Genomic DNA, 26,766 nt, shown 5'->3' with positions numbered 1-26,766 from the left:
CGTACCGTTTCCAGTAAAAAAAATGACAGCACATGCTTTGGTCTACAGCACCCTTCGATATGGGATTACCGTCTTTGCTTTTTGCCCTACCCGATGGCAAAACCGCGTGGATTCTTTGTTAACGAACATACTGAGAAATCTAGCCTACAATAATCCGTCACTCAAAAATCATAACATCTTCTCGGCGCTTGGCTTGCCTTGCTTCTGGTCTTTGTTTGTACAAACTGTGGTGCTACGGCATTTTTGGTTCAGGGATTTTAAAACGTGCTATACAGCCCCCCGAGGCCTTCGTAATAGTGTTCGCTATGTAGTGCCGCGATCCTCAACAAGATATGGTGAAGCTAGACGCTTTGTTTACGTGCCGAAAATTCTGAACGATTTGCCAAATGAGGCATTCTCGATTCAGTCAAAAAAGGCATTGAAGAAGATTATTTGTTCACTCTAACGCGGTTTCAAGACCTGTAAAAAGTATTGGTCTTCACCTCTGAAATATGTTCATCTTATCTTATGTGTATTGCTTCTTGTCTCGTGATTTGCTCCTTGTTTGTGTTTAGCCTCTTAACTGTTAATACCCCTGCATTCACCCTGTTATGCGTCGAGTGAATATTGCACACTCGTCCGCTGATTTTGCCGGGCCAAGTCCTTCAAGCCATTGGTGGCTTTGACAGGCCCGTTTCTTGTACTTTGAATTCTTTTGTGCAATAAAATTATTATTATTATTATTATTATTATTATTATTATTATTATTATTATTATTATTATTATTATTATTATTATTATTATTATTATTATTATTATTATTATTATTATTATTATTATTATTATTTAGAGGCCCGTGTGCTGTGCGATGTCAGTGCACTTTAAAGAACCCCAGGTGGTCGAAATTTCCGGAGCCCTTCACTACGGCGTCTCTCATAGCCTGAGTCGCTTTGGGACGTTAAAGCCCCATAAACGAAACCAAGCTATTATTAATTATTATTATTAATTATTATTATAATTGTCGGCCTAACCGGTTGTCCAAGTAGCAGAGCGAAACGTCACATGGAAAGTGGGTGTCACCTGACAGGTGACATGTGACAGGTAGCAGCAGAGCGACTGCATGGTCAAAGGAAATGAGACTTGGCCTCTGTGACCGAACTAAAGACTGAGAATTCAGGGCCCAGCCCGCGATCAGACTTACACAACTAATTCCGATTCTCTTGGAGAGACTAATCTCCACTGCCTTTGATTCGTGAAACAATCGAGATATTTGATGGTGTAGATATAACAGTTTACTTCATCATTATTAGCCACAACATCATCAATCCATTACATCAAGCATCCATGTCCCAATAGCCTTATTTGGCGCCAGCGGTAGTGGCCTTCCTAGGCCTACAAATGGCCTAATATCGGCTCACCAGTTCAGTCGGTTCAGCCACCAGACGCGGTTCCCCCTCTTGATTACTAACTCTCAAATAAACAGATATTGCCTACTGGCATTACAATCAATAAATCTTTGCGTGCTGTCCAAACACAGCTTGTCTGTAATGCTCGCTGTACTGGACAAGCTGCAACCATTTTCGACCACTAGTATTTTCATTTCTAATTGCACCGAAGTATAAGAACACAAGCATTTCTGCGTTTCGCCTCCATGGGAATGCGGCTACCGCTGCCTGGATTGAATCTGAGTTGTGATACAGTAGTGTAAACTGCTCTGCTGAATACTTGTCATATGGAAATCGCGGAAAGGCGCGCGAAGACTCTAGAGTAAAAAAAAAACGAGATTACAAAGCACACAAGAGTAGAGCTCGAGCTCTGCGAGCCTGGGAAAAACCACACCCGTCAACTTCAACTCGTGTAGTGAATGCTGCTGCTGGATTAACGCTGTGCGCTGTTTGCTCCCCGTGCATAAGTTCTTCGCAAGGCGCGTGTTTGAACAGGCTGACAGGTTTTGCCATTCTCATCGGTTTCTAAGTAGCTTTATGAAAAAGCAATGAAGCATTAAAATTAGAACATTTTTGTGCAGTATAATTAAACAAGGCTCTGTACTCTATATAAATTTTATATTGCGTAGATATGAATTTCTAGACCTCAATTATGAAGAATTGGTTGAGAAGCTCGACATGAGCATAGGTACCAGTTTCAGGAATTTACTGTCGCATTTTAGCAATCACGCCCGTGTTCTCAGGTGAGCGAGGACTGTTAGGGAAAACTAAATTTATCACTGAGGCATGGCGCTCTCTCATTTTTGGGTTTGCCTGTATTGTCAAAACAAGCTGTGTACTTGGCTGCTAAGGTGAAAAGAGCTGCGGTAAAAAGAGTGGGGACACGAAAGAACAGCACATATGTCCGCCGTGGTGGCCTAGTGGTTATGGCGCTCGGCTGTTGGCCCGAAAGACGCGGGTTCGATCCCGGCCGCGGCGGTCGAATTTCGATGGAGGCGAAATTCTAGAGGCCCGTGTGCTGTGCGATGTCGGTGCACGTTAAAGAACCCCAGGTGGTCGAAATTTCCGGGGACCTTCAATACGGTGTCCCTCATAGCCTGAGTCGCTTTGGGACGTTAAACCCCCATAAACCAAACCAAACCAAACCAAAGAACAACACACATAAGTACAGCACGCGTCAAAACAGCTCGCCAGAAAAAACGGCACAGCGACAAAACAGCACAGTGTGCCGTTTGTTCCCTGTGCAGTTGTGTCGCTGTGTTATTTTTGTGTGCCGTTTTGACGCATGTTTTTTGTAGTATGCTGTTCTTTCATGGCGCCCAAAAGAGTGAATATACGCGCACTAAGTGGAGAAAAGCCCACTTGTATGATAGCACGTAACCTTGAAATACATGTAAGAGCTGAATCTTCCTTCCATGTGAAGCTTTGAAATTTCCCGAGATCTTTGTGATAAGCCAAAATTGATATCATATCTAGCCCGTAGTGAAGACAAAGTTATTTGCAGAAAACTTCATTTCTACTCGTTTAAAAGTGCCCTATGCAATATGCGCTCATTTAAAGGTGCCCTTAAAGTGCATTGCAAGGTTGATTTCTTTTTTCATTAGTAGAGTATATCATCACCAACTTATTTAAGCGTTCAAAATTAACTGATGCTTTATTTCGCTCCTCAGTTCACGACACGAATCGCTTACTGTCTTGCATACGTTTACTTTTCGTGACATTCGCACACATGCATGCCCTTGTATAATCTGAGCTTGACACATGATAGCTTTTGATGCTTATGTACTAATAAACTCAACGCAACAACACTTTTTATTTATGCTTGCAAAATCTTCGGCAGATCCTTTTTTTGTGATAATGAGTGACATAGAGACGGCTTCGTCCTGCGGTGTTTTAATTTTTTGGTTTCTATTTGCATGTTGATAATGTTGACGCGCGAGGTAAGTTAGTCATATATGCCGATAATACTAGCATTTTTTTTTGTTTCGGACAACAGTACAGAACTGTTTCAGCACTTAAAACTGACAACAAACGCTGTCATTTTTCGCGCCAATAAAGACGGGATTCTTTCACAGCTATGACCTACTCTAAAGAATTAGAGAGTAGAAGCACTTAGCGATTTTAGAACACTGGGAATCATTTACAGGATTCATTTTTACAGAAACAATGTCAGAGGGACGGCAAAAAGAAAACATATCGTCAAGACATGCAACGGTGAATATTATGGTATCCTTACATATCTCTCGCTTTCTGTCTGATTTAAATTATTGCAAACTTGTTTTGGATGCAACCACAGCGCCTAATATGCAAAAACTCGGTAGGTTAAAGAGAAATGTTATGGAGTTGTTATTCATCCTGCATGGAGTTCTAACATAGAACCACCAATAAGAAAACCCTGGCTTTTTTACGTGTGCAAGACACGTGTGAATAAAATCTGTCTGAGATTAAAGAAAATAGTAGAACAGAAACATACTATCGAATTTAGTAAAATTAGCTATTACAAAGCCTTCAAGACATTATACACGAGAGCCAGAAGACTGTAAAGTTGATTTCTGCGGAGCAAATTATACATTTAGAACACTATAACACGGTATTCATTTCCTCTTAAAATATCTATTTGTCCAATAACACGTAAACTTAGAGCTAACTACATGGAAGCTAAAGGACATTTTTCTAACAGGATAACACATGCCTTTCATTTTAGTAGATTTGCTTTTTGGATGTTTTATTCTCTCATTTACTACTATCACTGATGTGTTTTGTTGTTATTGCATGCTACTCTTATGATTCTTTAATAATACTTGCCTTCTGACTTCATATTTGAACGCATTCTTTTATTTCCTGCAAATCATTTTCTTCTGAAGCGAGCCTTGTTCATTGTCTTTGACAATGGCTATGTGAATTGTTAATTTCAAGTTTTGAATTCTGTTGCAGAGCATCTAATTTTGTCCATATTTTCACTTTTGATTAGCTGTTTTGGCACACGTGTGCTGCCATGTGACATTTGCCGTTTTCATGTAGAAGGCAAAGACCAGGCAAGCTACTCCTACAGCTTTTATCCTAGCCTCCTCATCGTTCATAGAAACTAAAACACCTATCTTCAATAATTTTTTTTATTTAATCCGGGCGCTCCATGAATGGTGCTAAAAACAAAGGAGAGGTTATCTAAAACCAGCAGCCTATGAAGAACAAAATATTAAATATATAAAAGTCTGCAATACTTTCATGCGCTAGCGAAAAATAAAACAAAGTTTACAACACGTCCAACACCAAATCTAAACAAAATTTACTAATGCGAAGTAACCACAGTTTAAGAACTGTTCAATCTCAGTGAAATTCAGTGTGAAATAAGCACTAGATGGCAATGGTTACTGCCGATTTGAAATTGTGATGTGCGGAAGCCTTTACATGGTTTAGTATTGCCTGAATTTTGTAGTAATACAGTAATAATAACAATAATAATAATAATAATTGGTTTCTGGGGAAATGAATAGGCGCACTATCTGTCTCATATATCGTTGGACACCTGAACCGCGCCATAAGGGAAGGGATAAAGGAGGGAGTGAAAGAAGAAAGGAAGTGAGAGGTGCCGTAGTGGAGGGCTCCGGAATAATTTCGACCACCTGGGGATCTTTAACGTGCACTGACATAGTAATACAGTCCAAAGTGAAATTCTAGCTGCAGAAGCATACGCTAAAGTAGGAACCTAGAACGACTTGGGAAGCTAATCTTAAGCATAGTTTAGGAATTCGTTGGCTTGGTTGTCGGCCTCCTTAAGGCACGCAGGTTGACCAAGAACGCCCCTTTCCTATTGAAAACGCATTCACCATTGAAGACAGTTTCAGGAAAACAGAAAACTGGGTTAGCTGTTCATTTTCTACTTTGCAAACAAAACAGGCCCGCAAGCCAGGAGGCATCCAGTTTTAAAGTTTCAACCCTTCCATCCTGCCATAAAATCACTCTTCTGGATCAAAGAATTTGTGACGTGATTCTCTGTCGGAGAAACTCATTCTCTCTGCCCTCATATTTTATCCCGATTATAACAGGCTTTCAAATATGCCATTCAAAAATATTACTGATCACAATCACTACAAGAAAACCTCAGCCGACATCTTACAATGAGGACGCCTTCTGCTTTGCTTGATTTCATGCTATCATTCACTTCCTTCGTATTTTTGTTTGTCTTTTATTGCCCTCCAGCCACTCGTCTCTAGAGCCAGGAAACTTGAGTGTGTGCTAGATAAATAACTTCTTTATTCATCATAAATAAATATATTAGCAAGTAAACTTTTATTTGCCAGGAAAAACTATTCGTGCAATAAATATGGCATTCAGGGAATTATTTTATTAAGGGAATATTCTAGTTTAAATAATTATGTAAAACTATTTCATTATTGTACTGAATATCTTAATAAATGCTCCATTCCATTACTGTGGTAGTGCATAGGGTATAAAGTATTTCCACCTAAATATTTTATATTACATCGTTCTTTAATTGCGATAAATATGTCTGTATAGATTAATAAGAAATGAATACATACAACTGAGTTGTGCAGTGGGAACGCAGACGTTCTGCCCGAAAATTGCGGACGCACAAGTGAGTTATACTTTGGAGTGAAAACCATAAAAGTCATTTACGCAATAAAGGGATAAAGAGCACCCCTTGGAAATGAATGTTGAGGACTCACTTATCGGCATCGGCCGCGACGCTGCCTTCCAATGTGAACTGATAGCCGGCCGAGATCTGATGGCCGAGGGTCACGTGCAAGTGGTCTGGCTGCGAGAAGGAAAAAATGGGGGGCGATTGAAATTATTAGGATTTAAAAAAGCAGATTCCTGAAAAGCCTTTAAAAATCTACTACACCTGTTGCCAATAAAAAATTGCAGTAAAACATTATCACGTAATATTCTGTAAATGAACATTATCATGCACTGATTATGGCAAAATCTTTATGAACGAGGAAGTTGTGGAAAGGTTATTAGCGGAAAATAATCACCGTTAACTTCTAACCTGCAGCGACAGGGCCCACACTATGGGATTTTATGTCTCAGAAAAACAGCCCCAGTTTTCGGCACCGCATTTTAACGATTTGTTGTCTTAATGCTTAGTTGCGGAGAGGATTCTTAATTTAGTTCAGAGCCGACAACCCTCTCTGCATGCATCAATTCTACATGTGAATAAAGATTCATTCAAATTCTGAGCCCAGGTGAAGGCGTTTGCACATGAACCTTGCCTTGTAAAGATGACCTTTTCATATAACCCATCGTTGGCGCATACGGCCTTTGCCAACATGGCCTTATATGATGTTAACAAGTGGTGGTCGATAACGTTGTCTAAGAACACGCTCCATGACATCGACTCCTTGCTCACATTTGCGGTCATATCTCGGGCCCAGCTCGATGTAGTCGGATACAAGTCCTTCACTGGACCCCCTCAAAGGACCCCCTTCCAATCGAAGAAACCCCTTCCAGTCAATAGCTTCACCGGATTCTGTTGAACCTGCTGGTGGGACAATGCAGGGAGTGGCATGGCAATGCAGAGAGGGGGCTATGCCATGAAATGCAGGGAGGGTACTATGCCCTTCCATCTGCCACTCCCTGCGTTGTCACTCCAGCGAGTTTATGAGAACCGGCCGACGCCATTGGCTAGAAGGTGGCCCTTTGACGCTGAAAGGCATCTTTTTACTTGACTTGTATCGATTTCATTTAGGAAGGCTACGAATAATGGGGCTCCCGGTTAGGATATGAGACAGGAATGCCGATTGTACGTAAGAAAGCTACTCAGATAACAACCGTTTCAGACAGGTTCCCGTCCTCACGAACATGGGCTCGGTGCAATAAACACACGCTCAACGCCACTAATGATCCTTGACTCACACACTTTACAGAGTTTTCTGCGGCACGTAAGAACGTGAAAGTGTTCGCGTTGCTCACCCAGGCTTTCTTGAACACGCTGACCGAGCCGGTGAAGAAGTCCCCATGCAGAGAGAAGTACATGACCTTGTCCAGGGGAAAGCCGTCGCGCGGTGGGAAGGTCAAAACCCGTTCGTTCACGATCACCTACAGCGATGGGAGAGAGTAAGGAGAGAATCTGTACACCCTTTCGCGGAGAGGTAAGAGGTAGCCGCCATATTGACCAATTAACTGTGGTAGACACCTGCCAACACCTGCTTGTTGAAGAAGGCGTTGAGGTACAGACCTCGCTCTGGGCCCACAGCCCCAAAGCCAACACCTCAGAGTGTCATGAATATGATCAAATACTTCTCCATTTGTTTTTTACAGACAGAGCACAAAAAACACAAGAATGGCAAAGAACAAGACCACACTGGCGCTTACTTTCAACTACACGCTTGACTACACGCTGACGTCAGGAACCCTGCTCATTGACATGTCACGAAGAGGTAAAGAGCTTCCGCTTCCACAGTGCTCGCATGAGGTGCACGCCATAGGCCAAAGAGAAATAAGGTAACTTTTTTTTAAAGACCTATAGGCTTGCATTCATCTTTCAGGTCTCAGCTATCGCAAGCCTGGAAACGTGCAAGAATTATTTCATTCAAGAGGACTCCGGTCCGGAGACGTGTTTTGTTTAATGGTATAGCGTTTACAGGGTCAACTCTCACTTTCCTAATAACAATGTTATGTGCAACCTCTGTAGAGACGCCCTAAAGAGGGAGTTGCATCCAAGTAGTGAACTGAGAGCGAAAGTTCTGGTTACGCGCTAATGTTTTCTGCTTCCGTGAGAATAGGAGGTGATGGAATCTTTGCTCGTTGTTTCTTCATGGCTGATGCGTTTCATTACTTGTTTCATTCAATGCCTGTTCTGAAGTCTACCTTACTGATTCACTTGTTTAATGAATGTATTTGTAATGTGCAGCTTGTATCCTTCAATGCTCGTTCTGCAGTCTACTTTACTGATTCACTTCATTAATGTATGCATATGTAATGTGCCCCTTGTTTCCTTCAATGCCCGTTTTGCAGTCTACCTCTCTGATTCACTTGTTTAATGTATGCATGTGTAATTCGTAGCTTGTTTTCTTCAGCGCCCGTTCTGCAGTCTACCTTACCGATTCACTTGTTTAATGGATCCATGTGCAATGTGCAGCTTGTTTCCTTCAATGTCCGTTCTGCAGTCTACCTTATTGATTCACTTGTTTAATCTATGCATGTGTAATGTGCAGCTTAGTAAGGCGCCGGCTTTGTCAAACGTAACCAGGCAACGCGGTTTGCTCCCCAGCCGTATATTGATGCCCTCAGGGTTTTATAAAAGAGGCGCTGCCTCAGGGCTCCCCTAAAAGTAAAAAGGGTCTCGAAAGGCTGAGACAACGGTCCTCAATGCCTAACCCAGATATAGACCTTAAAATAGGTGTCAAAAGGTGCTCCGCGACGCGGGTAAGAATCAAACCCCGTTGTCTGGTAACATTTTACAAAGATGGTACAGTAAAGGACAAAAGTTTAAGGGGTGTGCATTTGCGGAAAATTTTCAGCTTAGTCAGGCAAAGTGGCTCATCGAAAAGCCTTGAATCATGAGAGCACTTGCATGCTTCATCTGGTAAAAATAATACTAAGTAGGCGGAGAGGAAGTGCAGAAAAAAATACTTTCCGAGAAACCGCGCACGGTAAACTTTTGACGAAGACTACGGAATTTTGTTCGTATATTCGTGGTAAATCTATAGTTCTGTATTAGCTAGACAATACCTTTAACTGCCAGACACTGATGGTCAGCCTCGATTTTGGTTTCATTAAGCAAATTTATTTACGCGCTCACACACCATCGTTTACCAATGGAAGCTCTACAAGAACCTTAACTTCGTACACACGTACACACAAAACAAACAAGCTGTTCATAATTGCAACACACAAAAAATAAACTCTGCATAAAAACTCTCCTCTTCGGGACCATGTAACGGCAATGGTCAAAGGTTCTTACTCCCAGGATTTTTAATGTAACCACGTTTTTAGGCCTCTGGTCAACTGATTATGACGTGTTCTGCCCTTTATTACATGATTGTGGGCGACATTTCACTTTCCAGTAGATATCATAGCCGAAAGCAGATAACATAATTCCTTGTGACGTTACTTATTTGTTCCGCCCGGTACTAACACTATGACGGGAACCCACTATTAACTTCCGATAACTCCTGATGTGTCTAGCACATCACTAAGATGCAAAACTTCGAGCTCGTCTTTGCAGGGCAGCCCGGCAACTGCACAAATCAGAATGCCGTCTGCTACTCTAGGCCTAACCTAGTGAGGCTCTAACGCAAAGTGCAGGTTACGGCATTGGAACTCTGCCAGTGAAGGTGCGGTAAAAGCTTAGCGGACCAAAAACTCGCGCGCACTAACCATGACTGCGCGCTACTTCAGTGACTTCAATGTCACAAAAAGGAAAGAATTTAACGTTAGGTTAGAAAAAAAATAATGAAGTCACATGTTAGCTTTACCGTCCACGGAGTTTGTCATCGCACAACGTAGCTTGTGATGAGCGTTACCTGTTGAAGCAAGGCAGTTCATTTTTAGACGGCCAATATGGCGCCTTCGATTTCAGTTCTTTCGTTGTCATTACCGTCAGCAGAGTGGACTGATGACACTGCCGCACGCGCTTAAATCGATACGGCTCATGGTACACGCAAGCTCCATGCATGGTTGAAAGAGCCGCGAAGAAACCACGCACTGCATGGTGGTGTTTCTAGACCCCTAAAAAAACACCCAGCAACAAAAATTAAAAAAAAAGAAATTCATTAGGACCCCGGGATGCTAATATAAGTCGCAGGGGGCACGCTGTTTTGTAAAACACTAGTCCATAGATGGTTTTGCGATTGACTCATTAAACTACGGAGAACCTTTCCATCAAATTCATTAAGCTACGAAGCATCAGCTGTTGCTTCTGCCCCGTTGATTTGTATATTTTACATTCGCTGGTTATCTGCTGCGTCAGCGAAAAGATAGGGCTGCTTTTGGTTGCCTGGTAGCATTTTTCAAGTTTAACTTATCTTTCTTCTCTATCCTCCGTGACCGCCTGTCCCTCATCCCACCCTCTGGTCCGCCCCCGGGAACAAGGCGACGCCGCTGCCACTAATGGTTTTCGGCTGCCGAGTTATCAATAGCTCGGACATCGGCGTCGTACATTTCCGCGAATTGATCGCGTCCTGTTCCCCAATCCTGGCGCTCGCATTTTTAGCAGCCGTTCTTTTTCCCTTCGTTATCCCTTTTCCTGCGTCTATCGACCTACCGAAATGAGTACTTAATACCGCGACGAAAGAAAAAAAAATGAAAAGGAGCAAGAAAGCCGTGGATCGATTTATAACCGCATAAGAGTTCTCGAGCTTTCTTTTATTCGGTCCCTGAACAGAATGTTGGAAGGAAGACGAAAATGTCGTCTGAAAGAGGAGGTTGAAAGGAAAAGGACAACTCAGCAGGCAAATGCCGGGGAAAGAGGCAGAGGGGGAAACGCATGGCGCAGACGACGGCAGCCATATTGCTTAACAAATCGTGCCTGACGAAGTGCAATCCCTTCCGAGTCATTAACCGGGCTCTCTCGCGTGCACTGATTGCGAAGAATGGAGGAGGAAGGGGGGGGGGGGGGAGCGACTGCGGGGGGAGAGAGGGCCGACGGAGTTTGAAGCAGGTTATTTCTTGATTTCTGGAATGGGCCTAGGTTCTAGGCTTCGCGAAGTGCACGTGCATTCCAGGCGAAAGCCAGTACATCTTTCAGTCACTCGTAGCCTCTTATTGCATTGTCCGCTTCGCCTGCCTGGGCTGTGACGTCACTGCGACGGCGTTAAATCCGCAATCGCCGTTAGTATCGCGATAATCTGCCTTTGCCCAGTACTCCCCTCAATTTATCACGTGTCTTTATTATAACAGTTGGACGCGAACAGAAACCAGCTGTCCGATTATATCGATTAAAATATCGCTGCATTGCTAGAAGTAAAACCAGGGAGGTTTAGCATTGTGCAGGGATCATTGAATGAAGCACTTCCTATGCAGGAAGAAAAAATCGCCGTTGTACGTCGTGGCAAGGTCCCGTGAATACTTGTGAGTGATCAACTGAACCACCAGGCACATGGATCCATGTGTTTTTCTACCCCAAACCCCTTTACACATACCGCTGAGGCTACCTTTGTTACATAACACGAACCCTTCAGGTTTTCTTTTCCGCTTTTGCACATTCGGCAAGTATAGCCCCCAACGTTATGCAACGTTTACTGTAGTGAGATGCCACAGAAGTAGTAGACATCACTGGAAAAACCTACATCAGCAGATAAAAGTTTGTGTAACGGCGGATGTACTACAATGGACCATCGCGTCATTTTCGGCTCAGAGAGAAATATACTGTGCCAACGATTTGTCCATACATAAACCTTAGATATTGCCTGCAAGGCGGATCTATAGCTGGTCTTGTTTCGTTGTCGAAAACGCTAGAAACAAGTTATGTTCAGCAAACGCAAGCGTTGCGGTGCAACGGGCGTTCAGCATTTCGATTCAAACTAATTTATCTAATCCTTCTTTTCAGCAACTGAATCTGTGATGCTCTTCAAACGCTTCACTTCATTTATGGCGAAAATTTGGTCGTCACCATATTATAACGTTCCAATAATTTTTTACCTAAGGGACCTCGCGGACACTGCCTGCGGAGGGAGGAATGGTTATTAAAGGGGTTCAGACACAAAGTTTTTTGGTGTCCGTTTTTTTTTTTTGCCTCAAAAGAGGCCTACGAGAAAGTGATCACGAAAATGAGCTGAAAACACCAGTGCGCAAAGTCAATAATTAATTACAAACGATTTCGTACCCGCAGTTATTGTCTCGGTCGGCACCGGCGCTGGCGTCACTCGATGTGGGTGGAAGTCAGAATCAGAATCATGTTTATTTATACAAGAAAGAAATACTGCCTTGATAAATGTGTGCAGAAGGTGGTCCCGTAGTCAGCGACTGTACTTTGACCTCCTTGGCGAGCGGCACGCGGACAACATTCGAAATCAGCAAATTATGTTCCACCCAACGCATGCAATTGAAACTTGCTAGAAGGCATCTCGTTACGCCCACGAAATGATTCATGTCGTTTGTTCCCTTTCAAAATTTTACATTTGTACCCCTGTAACAAAAATATACAACTATGAGCTTGAATCGAAATATTTTCAAACTTGCATGGGACAAAAAAAATGGAAAAGTATAAACGCTAATTTAAGGAACAAACTATCTTTAAAAACAAAAACTTCGTAAACAAACACAAGTTTATTATGTATTCACAGAATATTCCAAAACATGAACGCTATTAGAACTGCAGTGTGTGTGTAAACGTACGAACTAATGATATCTGCCCGATCATTATTTTCAGGATTCTTCCCGCCTAAGTTGTGCCGAATTTTTCTGTCAATTGATATTTCTTTCGAGTTTCGATTGTTACAAAACCGAAACATTTTTTCGTCCTATGGATAATTACAACATATATTCCTGATTACTTTTTAAAAAATAACCGTGCGGAAAACGGGGACTTCAAGGTTAGAAAACACAGGACCAGCGCTAGATAATATATAATATACAAAAATATTAAAAATCTCGCGCGTGGAGACAAAGATTCGTTGTCAGCAGATAAGGCACCATGTTTACGTTTCGCGCCCTCTATTTGAGTTGCTTAATTGCAACTGTTCGCGTCTCCCGTAAACTACAGAACAATGAGCTCTCGTTAGCTGAAGCTCGCGTTCTTTCAAAAAACTCCGAGATCAGACTGAGCCAGCATAACCTCATAACGGAGAAACGCGAGGTTGCAATCTACAGAACGAGCAGTGAAAGAACAAACGCCTTTCATGCCGAAGGGCGGAACAGAACAATAAAACCTTCGCGTTAGCCGCCAATCGATTCATGCGGAAGGCAGCTATGTAGTAGCTTCATTCTGCCGCAGACTGATGCGCCCCCACTCGGCAACGCTGTCCATCTCACTTCATCCTCTTCCTTTCCTGCCCTGACTTCCCTGACTGAACTGCGCGTCCGGAGCTTGATTTATCACCCGACTGCTTCCTGTTTACATCGCATTTCCTTTCTACAGATTACGCCGGGCTGTTTGCTTCTTTTCCTGCTTCTTATGACTTGCTCCCTGCGCCGTTCGCGTTGTGGATGACCGATTCTTGGCGCTCTTTGTTCCTATAGTTTCGTATTCCTTTGTTGCTACGCTGCAGGCGCTGCCAGCATTGTTCGACTGAGCACTGCCGCCTGCTTCCAGTGTTCAGTAAATGCATGCAGTGTTATTAAAACTACAGCTGTTGCCGTCTAAATTGGACGGAGGAGGAGAGTGTCAATTTGCAGATATGTAAGCAATTCATAACCGGCTCGCGCCTGTCTTGTTCATGTAACACGTTTTTGTACATGGCAATTATGAAGACCTTTCTATCCAACAGGTCAGTACGGGAGAGGACGGTACATTTTCAGAGCGTTTCATTCTTGAGAAAGCCGAGCACACAGGAGTGGTAGGGAGTGTAAGTCCAGCGTGACTCTAATTTGTCCTTAGTGGTAGTGGGACCCCAATTCAGTGCTTCCAGGGTCGGAGGAGGACGCTGTTCTACTGGACATGACATCGATGTCAGCAATGTCACATAAGGGCGCAAAATACGCTTCACAATTTCTTTCAGGCTCGGCGCGAACTCAGTGAGGGCATGATCGCTTGTCAGTGCGCTAATATGGATAGCAGACCAACCGCATTGGGAAACAACCTTTCCCGATTGGCACGCACTGATTGGCTGGCCGATCACAACAGCACAAACGAGGTGGCCGCCGCGATGGTTGCTAGCGATATTTCACGTAGTACGCATCAACAGATTGGCGAGTTTGATGGCTGCTTAACACAACAGAACCCACGTCTACCAATCCCTGCATTGCACCGTTTTTTTCTCAGGGGATAATGCACAAAAAAGAGACAGTGCCGCGGCTCGAGCGTCTAGCCACTAACGGGACAATGAATTAGTTTTCTATGGCGCTACGCCAGATCCGTCCTGGTTTGTTGCGACTGGAGGCACACAATGAAGCTGTCACTGTCCACACTGAATGTGATGCAGTGCAGAGCGCTGCGATGGATGGAACCGTCTTGAAAGTTGAAAGACGCTTCGAGCTGCGCTTTTCCTTTGTGCTATGCGGTACTAGACAGTGGTGACAACACTGCTATAAATATATCGCCGCGAAGCTAGAGAGGCAATGGTGAATTGTTTGTGCCACCGCTCTCTGGTAGCGTATAGACAGCGCCAATGCACAGCAGATTTGTTCTAGCTTTCTTTAAATGTCGAAGTAATACCGCATTTTATTTATTTATTTATTTATTTATTTATTTGTTTATTTGGTGCGTTATTAGATATTTTTTACTGCGAGCTAACAGTCAGTCACGCGACTTAAATTTTAACGCCTTCGACAATGAGCAGTTTCTATGGCTGGAAATTAAGCGAGGAAGAAGAGCGACCTGATTAATATTGTACGTCAAAAATCTCAACTAATTAAAGCTTTATTTGGTCGCTATAAGGATTCTGTGTGTCTGTCTGGGTGCGGCGCCTAGCCTGTTCTTCGCCAAGGAATCAATAATGTCTTCATTTTTCACCTCTGTTGGGGAACTTTACTGTGCGGTAGTCAAAGGCAGTAAAGCTTCGATATCTCAGAACCGTGCCATACCTGCTTCTTCTGCGGCGCTACGGCTGTAAGCACACTGCCCCGTTCCCTAGAGTTGCTTATTATGTTGTTGACAAATCAGGGGATGTTTGATCACTGATTACGTGTGATAATACGATAGCACGCGCTGGCGCTGGCTGGCGCTCTTGTGTGTCTTCTGTCCATGCGGCACAGGGTTGGCAGGCGGCAGGTGGAGACTTAGGAGGAGGGGTGAAGAAAACGGTTAGAAGGTGTGGCCGGTGTCGCGTCACGTGTCCTGGGGACCTGACGATCTTATCCAACAATTAGCGATTTTTATGACAGACCACAAGGTGAACAATCATCAATTTTCATGACAGACCACAATGCCGGTTGTTATTCATGATGAGGTTGCTAATGCGGATAGGGAGAAGAGGTGCTGGCAGGTGGCAGCTGGCAGGTGTGGCTCGACCAATCAGAGCATTTACGACAGGCGACGCGACCAACCAGCTAGTTTTATGAGAGACCACAATACTGGGTTTTTTTTTCCATGATGAGGCGTTAACGCTATCACCTTAAAACATAAAATATGGTCATGTCGTGCGGGCAGTACCTTGATGTTAGCAGGCACTGGCGACGCCTATGAGACGGGCAGTCAGTAATGGTGGCGCCCCTGGGCAGTTAAGGAAGTTGCCGCGACTGAAGCGATATTTAAGCTAACTTCGGACCAGACTGCAGGATTTTACGCATGGGCCATCAGGGGAGTCACATAACATCACCTTGGCGCTTCCGTCTCCGTAGGCCTTGACGCGGCAGCAGAGGGCGCCGCCGGCCGCCAACGAGGCGTCCGAGTTGGCCACGTCCTCGCTGGCTTTGTTCTGGTACGTCTTCAGCACCACGTTGGGAGCCGGTTGCAGTGAGGCGTGTATGAGCAGCGACACCTTCTCCAGCGTCTTCGCCTCGCGAAACTTTATCTCCAGGCTGCGGAGAAAAAGTGTGCGTGAACACCTGATGATGATGATGAATAATTTAAATAGTGCAAGGGTAGATTTGATCAATGAGCACCACGAAACGATCAATTTTCTTTGCACAAGGTGGGGTCAAAGGCCCACTTTCAAGTATTTGAGCTCGTAAAAGCCGAGCACCTTGCCAAGCGAAAGCTTGTATACCCATTGTATTACCGGTGCATGCCCGGTGGCGCTGGAGATCGAACCCAGCCAAATATCGCGTGGTATGGGTAAACAAAGGGCATATGTACACGGAAAAGCACCAACAGTCTCTCATAGAAAAAGGGCGAAGAGATGTCGGGATAATGAAACATAGGGCATTGTGGGGTACAAAAGGTTTGAAGTCCTCAGAGGTATTTGGAAAGGAATAATGGTGCCGGGGCTTACTTTCGGGAATGCCGTTCTATGCTTAAGGGCTGAAGTTCAGTCGCGATTGAAAGTAAATCAGAGAACTGTTGGAAGATTAGCACTAGGTACCCACAGTAAAACCACAAACGAGTCAGTACAGAGGGATATGGACTGGGCAACGTTAGAAGCACGGGAAGCTCAGAGTAAAGTACTATACGAAGAACACCTGGGGAAATTGGACGATGACAGGTGTGTAGCTAAGATATTTAAATACCTGTAGAGAAAGAGCGTTGACACACAGTGGCGGAAACGAACTAAAAAGCTGGCCAGTAAGTTTGCCAGAGACGTGGACGGAGAAAGAAAGAGCATTAAACGACAGGTTAAAAACTTCGAAGGTAAAAATTGGATAGATTCAATAGAAAAGAAGCATAGTGTAGAACTATATCGATGCTGGAAAAGGCAGATCAGGAAGGAAACGTTTTATGATGACTCAAGAGGCAGTGCCCTCCTCTTTGAAGCTAGTTCAGGGTGTCTTAGAACGCGCAGATACAAAAAGAAATTAAACGAAGAAGACGACACATGTGCTGTGTGTGGTAAATCTGTAGAAAGAATTGAACACCTCATTCTAAAATGTGATGGTATCCATCCCGATGTCGATGCAGGCACAGTCACTCTTCCTGAGGCCTTAGGGTTTGGAGATAAAAATAGTCATGTAAATAAATCTGCAGTGGAAATTAGAAAAAAAGCGATTGGGGGATTGGTGGCTCAAAAGCAGAGAGGTGACATAAGTTTTAAAGTGTAGGAAGACGTATTTTAAAGAAAATGGCGAATTTTATTAACAACTTAGAGAAGGGTTAAACAAAACTAAAGGAAAAAACTGAGCATGGTGGCAACTACCACTGCCCCGTTTCAAAGGGGACACTCCTACCTTCCATCCATCCATCCAGCCCCTTCAGCATGCGAGGCGGATGCTCAAACTATTAGGCCACCGATACGATGAGAATGGGTCATATGCGGTATATGGGACCTAAAGGGACACTTATGAGAACTTTAAAATTCTGGTCCCCCGTGTCTACTGCCCTTTCTGGCTACGCTCATGTTTGTCCTGCAGAAAAACACGCACGTATTACTCAGAAAATTGAACTAGAATTTTCCCGCCACACACTCAAATTCGGGAAAACTCGCAGCAAGCGTAAACCTGGAGGTTTATGTTGGCGGCTCCATCTCAGCCGATACTTAGGAAACTGGGGTGGCCCCCGCTGTCTGAATGCTTAAAAATTGTATTCTGAGCTCCACAGCGAAAGTCTAGTTCCATGGAAAACGTCGCGTGCGTTAGATCAAAAGGAGACAATGAGGGATTAGCATTACATCTCTACGCTCAATACGTAACTTGAGAGTTCTTGTTCAAGAGGCGCTCTTTCCTTTACCTGTGTCTTATCTTCTCCTTTTGGACGTACCAATGAGACTGCAGGTTTTTGCATTTTTTTCCAGTCTCACTAGGACTGAACTCTGTTTCGTGACGAGAGGCTCACCTCTGAGCCTGCGGAGCCAGCAGTCCGAAGATATACACCTCAGTGCCCTCAGTCATGTTGCCCGGGATGAGGAAGTGATCGGGCGTCACCTAGAGGACAATTGACGGTAAATAAATCAAATGTTGCTACTGAAAGGCATGAGGAAAGTTCGCTGCATCATCAGGAAATATACAATCTCGGAACAAGGAAAAGAACAAAGTTTAGCGTGAACTCACTGGAACGCGGTAGTGAATACCGTCAACTTGTCGAACCTTATTCAGCATCTGCACAGCGTCCATCGAGGGAGTCTGGCCGCTTGCCAGGAGACCTATGGGAACAAGGGACAAAACGAAAAATTCATTTCGAGGACCCAAAATTTGTCATTTTTTCCTCTCGCAAAGATTTTTAAACGCCGAGGGTTTTTTGCGATGATATACTCCAGATTTTCAATAAATTTGTATCTTTGCGATGTTAGATTGCTAGGTTTACAATGTTAGATTGAAAGTAAATGCATCACCTAAGCTCTGTGCTACGCACACGCTAAAATATTTATTGCTTAATAACACGGCGCTTAACGTCATATTAGTTAACCTGACCATTTTTAGCAGGTACACCCGAACTCGCTTATTCAACGTCGATAATCGTCATGGCGATGATCATGATAAAGACAGAAAACAGTTCAAAAATTTACTCGGATAATAAAATTCGTTTGAGCGCAATAATAAGCTCAGTATTATTGGTATGCCATGTTTAAAATATTTTGTAGAAAATATTGTCTCTGCTTCTGAAAAGTGCAACTACGAGTGTAACCAGAAAATCACATACTAACACACAAACCGAAGTCCTTATAGGGTATCGGTAAAAACGTCGCCTGCTGCTTCAGAAGTGGTAGAGAGACGCCCCATGCAACCAGTAAAAAATTCGATGGCATCTGTGTGAACAAGAATTTTCTTGACTTTCTTTAATTGGTCGACCGTAAAGTCAATAAGGTTTCCATGTACTCAGTTTCCGTGACTGTGCTGTACTTTATCCCTGGGACGATGTTAAATTCATCACATTTACATATTCTGCTAAGCTTGTCATTTTGCATATAGCGGACAGGATTCTCTTCAAGCTCAGTCAATCGCGAATGCATTTGCCCCAAAACTATATCGGTTACAAACCGATCACATTTTCTTCACTTGTTTCAGGGTACGAGCTCCTCTAAGAAAGGGTTGCTTTTTTTTCTTTAACCAAAATGCTCTTTGTTCTACAGGAATGGCAGTAAGCATCGCGTAAGTTCGGAAGGAAACGTAATCGCCAGAAGCATTCAAGAGCTGTAATTACATTTTAACGCTTTTCCATTTCATTTCGTAGTAAACAGGAAGCAGATCTTAACGCCTCTCATGAAGAGAGATCTATGGCGAACAAGTTGACTACGCGACTGAAGCGGCCGTTGCCATTATGGAGTGTATCCCTCCGTCGCCCTTCAAAGCGCATTGCGTTATGAAGACGTCGGTGCTTTTTTCGTCCTGTGTTGACACTGAGCTGCATGGTGCAAGCATCGGCCGAAACAGCTGCATCGGCAGCTTGAGTTTCGTAAGCGGGGTATGACGCGCTTTCGACGGGACGGCGATACGCTTCTAAGATGACAGCAGATAACTGACAGCGCCACCACGATCTTTCCGCATTGAACCGTTGGCATCACTCAGCCTTCACTATAGTCACTGCACGTGCAGAAATCCGGATGTTGTCTTAAGGGAGGCCTTCGAGCAGTACTCTTGAAAAATTCAGGAGCCCGGGTGAATATCTTAAAGCTCCAATACTGTACTAAAGCGACCGCTCAGGTTTTGATCGGTGCTGTTTCAGATATGCAATAACCGCAATCGTCGTGCAGCTTTCGTCTTCGGCACAACACTAGCTAAGCCAAATGCAAAGCCAGCACTTCCAAGTCTTCTCAAGGTGGATAAGCACGCATTAACAACGGGGAAAAATTTGGTTTTGAGGAAAGGAAAGGCGCAGTAGTTCACTTCTTTTTGGGCACCTCAATCACGCCGTGAGGGAAGGAATGAAGAAGGTTAGTCAAAGAGCGCAAGAGGTAATTTCGACCACCTGGGGATCTTTAACGTGCACTGACACCGCGCAGCACACGGGCGCCTTTTGCGTTTCGCCCTAATTGAAACGCGGCCGCCGAGGTCGGGTTCGAACCCGGGTTCTTCGGGTTAGTAGCCGAGCGCCCTACTGGTACTTCTGGTACTTCTTTCTATGCAAAGCCCCATTGAGAATGAGACAGGGCCCATTTTCCATTCTCAATGGGACTTTGCATGGAAAGCTGAGGTGCCAGTGTTTATCCCGCCGTGGTAGCTTAGACAGTTAGGGCCCATTTCCCGCGGGTTCGAACCCGACCCCGGCGGCAGCGTTTTGATGGTGGCGAAATGTACAGCCGCCCGTGGGCTGTGCGATGTTAGTGCACGTTAAAGGTGCCCAGGTGGTCGAAATTATTGCGGAGCCCTCCACTACGGCACCTCTTTCTTCCTTTCTTCTTTCACTCTCTCCTTTATCTCCTCCCTCACGGCGCGGTTCATGTGTCCGCCGAGATGCGAGACACTGCGTAATTTCCGCCCCCCCCCCCCCCCTGAAAAATAAACACTTTTGCAATTGTCCATTTCCTTTCTTCACCACCTCGACCTGTTCGGCAGTACTCACTCTCGGCGCTGGCCTTCCTAGGCGGAGCCGCCTCCGGAGGTGGCTGTTCTCCGGCAGGGGGAGCTTCTGCTGCCGGAGGAGGTTGTTCCCCTGCAGGAGGAGTCTGTGCTCCTGGAGCAGGCTGTTCCGGAGGTGGCTGCTCCGGCGGCGGCTGGTCCGAAGCTGGCGGAGCGCCTTCTTCTTTGGGGGTGTGGGAACCGCTCTCCGGCTGTGGCGGCGGAGGCATCTCCGTTGCCGTCCCTCCTTCCTCAGCCATTGTTTTGCCGCTTTATCCGGGTTTCTAAAGGACCTGAGAAGAAAAGGTTGAGAGAGTTAACACCCTAGTATCTCTTGGGCTGCACTTTGGCGCGCCAGGCGAGTTTTATACCTGCCAGTCAAGCCCTCTGAAGCTTTGGCTGGCATTTTACGTATATTGTGTTTTTGATTGCGCAGAATAAATATTGTATTGTATTGTAATATACCTGAGCAAAGTGCGGAGACCATTTTTCTCTGTGTGTTTAGTTTCTCCTTTGCAGCGACCTCTGGTGTGAGCGCAGGAGTGTTGGCAAAAACCAAATACTACCACAGTTCCCAACCTCTGTCGCGGGGAAGGAGTGAGGGAAATAGGTGCAGGTCTCTCTGCACTAAATGAGTACTCGAACCTAAAACCCCTAGATCATACGACCACATAGACCACATCCCTGAAAGTGTCCTCTCCATGAACAAGTCGGCAAGCACTTTAGACTGCCATGTTCAGCACATCATTCGACTAACCGGAGTTTGCAGCTCACACATATGACGGCGACGCCGTTTTCTGCGGGGAAAGACATACTGTTGTGATCGGATGCAAACGATCGAGACTGACGTACCGTTGAAATATAAATGTGTGATATGCATATCTTACTGAATGAGAATAAATTTTTTGCGGAGTTGGTCTTGAGCTCTGCTTCCATTGCTGTATGCGCTGTGGGGTGGTGTACGCAAGCACCGGCTCGACTAGTTGCTAAATGCGCAAACACACGGGGCTGCAACAGGCGGCTTTGAGCACCGGCAAAAGGAACATTTAGAACTTGGAAAGAAAGAGCAACAGGACGCTGGATACCTTTATCAGCGTATGACTGCATTTTTGGCTCTAGAGTTTAAGTATAGTTGAATCTGGTCTTCGCGGTTCTCTTTATTCGCTGGTAGTACACGGCGCTGCACGACGCAGTGTGTAGTAAAATTTTTCTGGATGAGTTGGTGCATATTCTTCGGTAAACGTTAGCACAACATAAAAAAATTTACGTGAAAGGAAGCCAGGATGACGCGCCAGGGCGAGCGCGTCGTCCTATCTTTCCTTTCACCAGATTTTTTTTAAGCTGCGCTAACGTTTACTGTAGAATATAAATACATATTTTAAGAAACTTTGAACAAGGAACAAAACAGGTACTTTAACGGGGCAAGGTGGCGCTCGCCACCGCCACGAATCAAAGGGGATGCCAATACAGTCCATCCATCAATGCCTCCTTGGACTTACTGTACTGGTCACGCGCCAAAACTGCATTTCCGGAATACGTTATCTGCTGCTGGCAGTTCTGGCGACAGATGGCGTCGTCATTTTGTCGAGGAAGAATGGAATAGAGCGATATTCTGGTCATGCCTTCCGCCATACGCAACATGCGGTATAGATACTGACATACGGCTCAACCTCTGCAGCTGCCGTATACGCTAATTATCTTTCTGTAGGCAGAAACGTGTATGTAGAGCTACTACACTAGGCTTGATCTGATTTCCCCGCACAGTATTAACGTCAAATATGCAGTGTCACGTAATGTGTACATACCGTCCTCGTTTCAAGAGTCCAATTCGCGTTTTTTGTCACGGCGCTTAGCCACCTGCATTTAATTTGGAATTGGGTTAAATTGAAATGGTAGCAGTGCGTAACAAGACAAGTACACTATAGTCGCATACAACTTAAGCCTGCAGTGAAGCTCCGCCCACATTCGGGACTGGCGCACAGAATTCCTCCGCCACAAAAAAGTAGTCCGCTTGTTAAAAATTTTTCTCGTTTCCTAAACAAGAAACTAATTACAATAAAAAATTAAAAGCTCTAGATTTTTTATACCTGGATCGTTTAATAAAGTAAAACATTAAAAGCCCATTTCGTTTACTGCTGTGATTAGCAAGCGGAGCAATACAGGGCGCCGCGGACCGTGGCCCAGTGTTAGCAACTGCCGTTTTTTAAGTTGTATCTTAATGTAGATGCTCTTCCGTTCAATATTTATTGTGTTTGCATAGTGTTTTGCGACCGTTGCTCTGATACCTAGCGTCCAAGTCGGTGTTTACCTCTTGAAGAGGAAGTAGTGTCGCCTCAAGGCAGTGAACGCTGGAGCTGAGTCAGCACATAGTGGCGCTAACGAGCACAGTGAAGAACTTAAGCCTTTTGTACTTGTGTCGAAGAGTCAGAAAAAGCGCACTTGTATATCTCACTGCACAAGCAATGAAGAAATGCACGTGAAGCGAGCGTCTGTCGTCGCCGATGCCAAACAAATGTTAAGGGTCGCAAGGAACGTGCTGACGGCAGCCTCATTAGACCCAGAGCTCGCTAGTTTCAGGCTCGTTAGTAGTACGGCAGGTCATGCGGAAGTAATCAGCGCAGTGAAGGGCGCACTTAGGGGGATGTCAGCGAAAAATTATAGAAGGTTGAAATTGCATCGATGAACGAAGTGACCGGAGGAAACTGCGCCTTGTTCTGACATACTCAGCCGCTAGATGGCAACACCGCACTAAAGTCTGCCCGGGTTACCGTGGTATACATTGAGGGAGCGCCAGTTCCTCACTGCGTCCTAATATCCGCTGGGCTGAGAAATTAACTGAATAGAGAGGCAGTGTAAGTCATTACGGATGACTGGCGACGTTGTTCTATGCATACACTATAAGCTCTACTCCAAGCGAACTATGCTGCATGCATTTCAGTGAGTTAAGCGTGTCTTAAATGTTAGCATAAGCACGTGTACCTAAAGAGGACGTGTACCTAAAGGGTATTTGGAAAATCACTTGAAAATTAAAGACATCAAAGACTGCTTACAGCATCAGCCACTAAGTGCCTCATTTGTGACGAAAGCTACAGTGAACTATAGCATAGACAGGAGTACATGGTAGAGAGAAGGTGGTCAGATGGTTCTTGATAAACAAAAAGCGAAGAAGGGAGGGGAAATCCTCAGGGTGCTTGCCAACGTTTCGACAAGAGGAGCCAGACGCGGACAAGTCCTCTTGTCGATACGTTGGCAAGCACCCTGAGGATTTCCCCTCAATCGTTCACTTTTTGATAATAGCATAGACAGTGTAACGGGCAGGGGTCGCCGCCTGATCCCAGTGGCGTCCACGGCCCACTTTCAAGAGGACTCAATCATAGCACCGCCAGAAGCGCATGGTTTCGCCACGGCATTCGAGTCATCAATCTTTGCACCCAAATCACCTTTGGTCCATTGTATGCGTAACTGAAAAAGAAAGGTTTAGTCTTTTTATGCGTCCGCCACGCGGCGAGACGGCCGTTACCAATTGTTTGTAGACGGGGTCGGCAAGACATTCAAACGCGGTCCAGAGTGGGCGATTGCAGCGCCGCCGCTTCGTTCGCCAGTGGTGGGTTCAACTGCCCCAATGCTAACCATTGCAGTACAATACGCTGTGTCTTCTAGTACACTGTACATAGGTTAAATGTTTGGGGATCAATGTCATGGATCCAAGATTGTCGCCAAAACGCGTGTAAGACAGAGCGAAGCGTCAGCTTGGCTCAGCATGTAAGACCTGCTCAAAAGAAGCGGAGTGGATGAAGAGACAAGATACTGCCACCGATCGCAAGCATTACCGTCTAGCTTTTCGTCCGGTCTCTGTTGAGCCAACGATGCTTGAACTGTAGCCCCAGCTTTGCCAGGAAAAGGCCTTAATGGCGTATAAGCAAGCTTTACTAACGTGACAATTGAAGAAATGATTCGAGAAAGCTATCACACAACGTGGAATCAAAATGGAGCTTTTAGCGAGGCAATCTTCTCGTCTTTAATTCCAAGCGCAAGTTCTTTAGTGTCTGTGTTTAAAAAGTGATTAATTCGTAATTTAGATTCAGATGCGTGCATCACTATTATTGTATCTGATTTAAAGATACGAGAATGCCTTCGTTATATTGGCCGATTATTCAAGGAGGCATTTTTCCTCAATGCGGCACCTTCTATTGAGGCGCTGATATCAACGTAACGAAAGCCGGCAGCTGAAATGATATTTCGACAGACAAAACCTCCACTCCATATGCACAACTCAGATTTTCATAGCGATGCCCGCTCTGCAAAGGCGTCAGACTCTCAGCACAGCAGTTAGTAGGCTTGGACGAGCTTTGATTAGCTCTGAACTGATCAGCACTTGGTACAACTTCTGCAGTGACTCCGGGACCGGAGTATTTTTTTATGATACAGCATTTGACTTAATATCGTGGTATTTCGCGTCCTGATTCTGTCATACCTTGTGATGTCATAACAACCTGCCCACAATGAAATTATTGCGATTAAATTCAATTTCTACCTACCCATCATGGCACGATAATTTAAAACTTAAAAGCAAGTAGGGAGCGCGCTAGCGTGAAATGCCGAGACAATCATTTTTGAACAAGTTCTCTGCGCACTTACTCACCGCATGATTAGGTGTGTGCAAATAAAGGTACGATGACAGAGACAACATTGTGTATGTGGCGAAAGAACTGAGACACAGAAAGTTGTACCAGCAACATTTCTTCTAATGTCGCATTCCACTCTTAAGGTGTCTTAAGTCTCCCCGTAATTTCTTTCCAAAGTGCCTTGAGTAACTCAGCTACTTCAGATATTAAGCCGAAATTCAGCTATAACGCAAATATTTTCCTGCGAAGAAACTTAGAATTCTAAACAGCAGTAAACTAAAATTACGAATCCAGCGGTCTTCACAGCAGTGCTGCTGTATAAGAAATGCTTTTCAAGCCTATATGAGTCAATCTATGCTTTCCCTCCATGGCACAGAGCAAACTATGGCCACAACGATAAACCACGAATTTAAGAAAGGAAATTAATTCGACCGCATTGCACTAACAAAGACTAGATGGTTATACATGACTTAAGGGTGAACGCTGTATTTGGGGAACACGACTTAATGCCACTTTAACCGCAATGCATTACGGGGTCTTCCCCAAAATTACAAGCCCCCGCGGTGGCTGAGTGGTTATGGCGCTCGGCTGCCGGCCCGAAAGACTTGGGTTCGATCCCGGCCGTCCCAGAGTGTGGCTCATTTAAGCTTCGCGCTCTTGCCATTGTGTCATCTATGTTTTGTGGCACGACATCCACTGAGGTACCCCAACCTCAAACTACCAGCAAGCTATGAAACAGTTTGTATCAAACATTCGAACTCTACCAGCGCCATGCCTAGTTCCACACAGCCCGGCAACGCTAGGAAGGGCCCTTGAAAGGGAAACGATCATTGAATGAATCGCCAGTCACACTTGCCTTCACGTCAACGACGCTGACAAGCCGACCAACTATCCCGAAGTCGCCGGGGATCCAGGCTGGCTCAGCGTCGGGTGGCAGCCGTGAGCGGCAGGGCTAGCAGCAGTCTCGGAAGGGCTGCACCACAGGCACAGACGTGGTCCAGGCCGGCCCCTTGTCTTAGCGGGGCCGTGGCCTCGCTGCACAAGGCTTGGGCTCCGGGACCGTCCCGGCCGAAGGCGGGTCAAAGCCTGAGAAAGCCTCGACTCTGAGCCCGCTTCCGAGGAGCGCGATGCGACGGGCGCTCGTGCACCTGCTGTCTCCTCGCCGTCGGCTTCGTCTTTCTCAACTCTCCTAATTGCCGTCGGAAAATCTTCGGCTTCGCAAGGTGCCATCAAGTGAAGACTCTTCCCGTCAAACTTTCTTTCAGCCTGAAAGCAAGGAAACTGTGCGCCATTTTCAGAAAAGTATTTTTGTTGCGGTTGGGGGTGTTATAAAGTGGTGAATAGTTCGTAACGATGATGGAGGCATCATCATCATCATCAGCCTGACTACGCCCACTGCAGGGCAAATGCTTCTCCTATGTCGCTCCAACTGAACCTGTCCTGTGCCAGCCGCTGCAACCTGTATCCCCACAAACTTCTCGATCTTGTTTTTCTCACCTGACTCTGCCCCCGTGCTACAATAACACCAATTCGCCTATATGGGAGTGAAAAGGGAGTAAGATGTCCTG

The 26,766-nt window shown here is 45.0% G+C and overlaps 1 protein-coding gene across 1 annotated transcript in view; it reads right to left on the bottom strand.

Annotated features, from left to right (window-relative positions):
- Positions 1-26,464, bottom strand: part of LOC144133093 (uncharacterized) — a 34,491-nt gene extending 8,027 nt beyond the window's left edge. The window contains exons 1-7 of the mRNA XM_077665939.1: positions 26,055-26,464; positions 20,578-20,866; positions 18,129-18,220; positions 17,914-18,002; positions 15,806-16,007; positions 7,359-7,484; positions 6,113-6,201 (exon numbers count right to left, since the gene is read on the bottom strand). Of these exons, the coding sequence (XP_077522065.1) occupies positions 6,113-6,201; positions 7,359-7,484; positions 15,806-16,007; positions 17,914-18,002; positions 18,129-18,220; positions 20,578-20,833 (854 nt within the window). The 5' untranslated portion in view covers positions 20,834-20,866; positions 26,055-26,464. The remainder of the gene's footprint in view (positions 1-6,112; positions 6,202-7,358; positions 7,485-15,805; positions 16,008-17,913; positions 18,003-18,128; positions 18,221-20,577; positions 20,867-26,054) is intronic.
- Positions 26,465-26,766: the final 302 nt, after the last annotated feature.

This window comes from Amblyomma americanum, chromosome 5, assembly GCF_052857255.1.
Source record: "Amblyomma americanum isolate KBUSLIRL-KWMA chromosome 5, ASM5285725v1, whole genome shotgun sequence".
Taxonomy (NCBI): Eukaryota; Metazoa; Arthropoda; class Arachnida; order Ixodida; family Ixodidae; genus Amblyomma; species Amblyomma americanum.
Note: the sequence above shows the minus strand (reverse complement) of the source record. Positions and strands in the feature narration are given on the sequence as shown.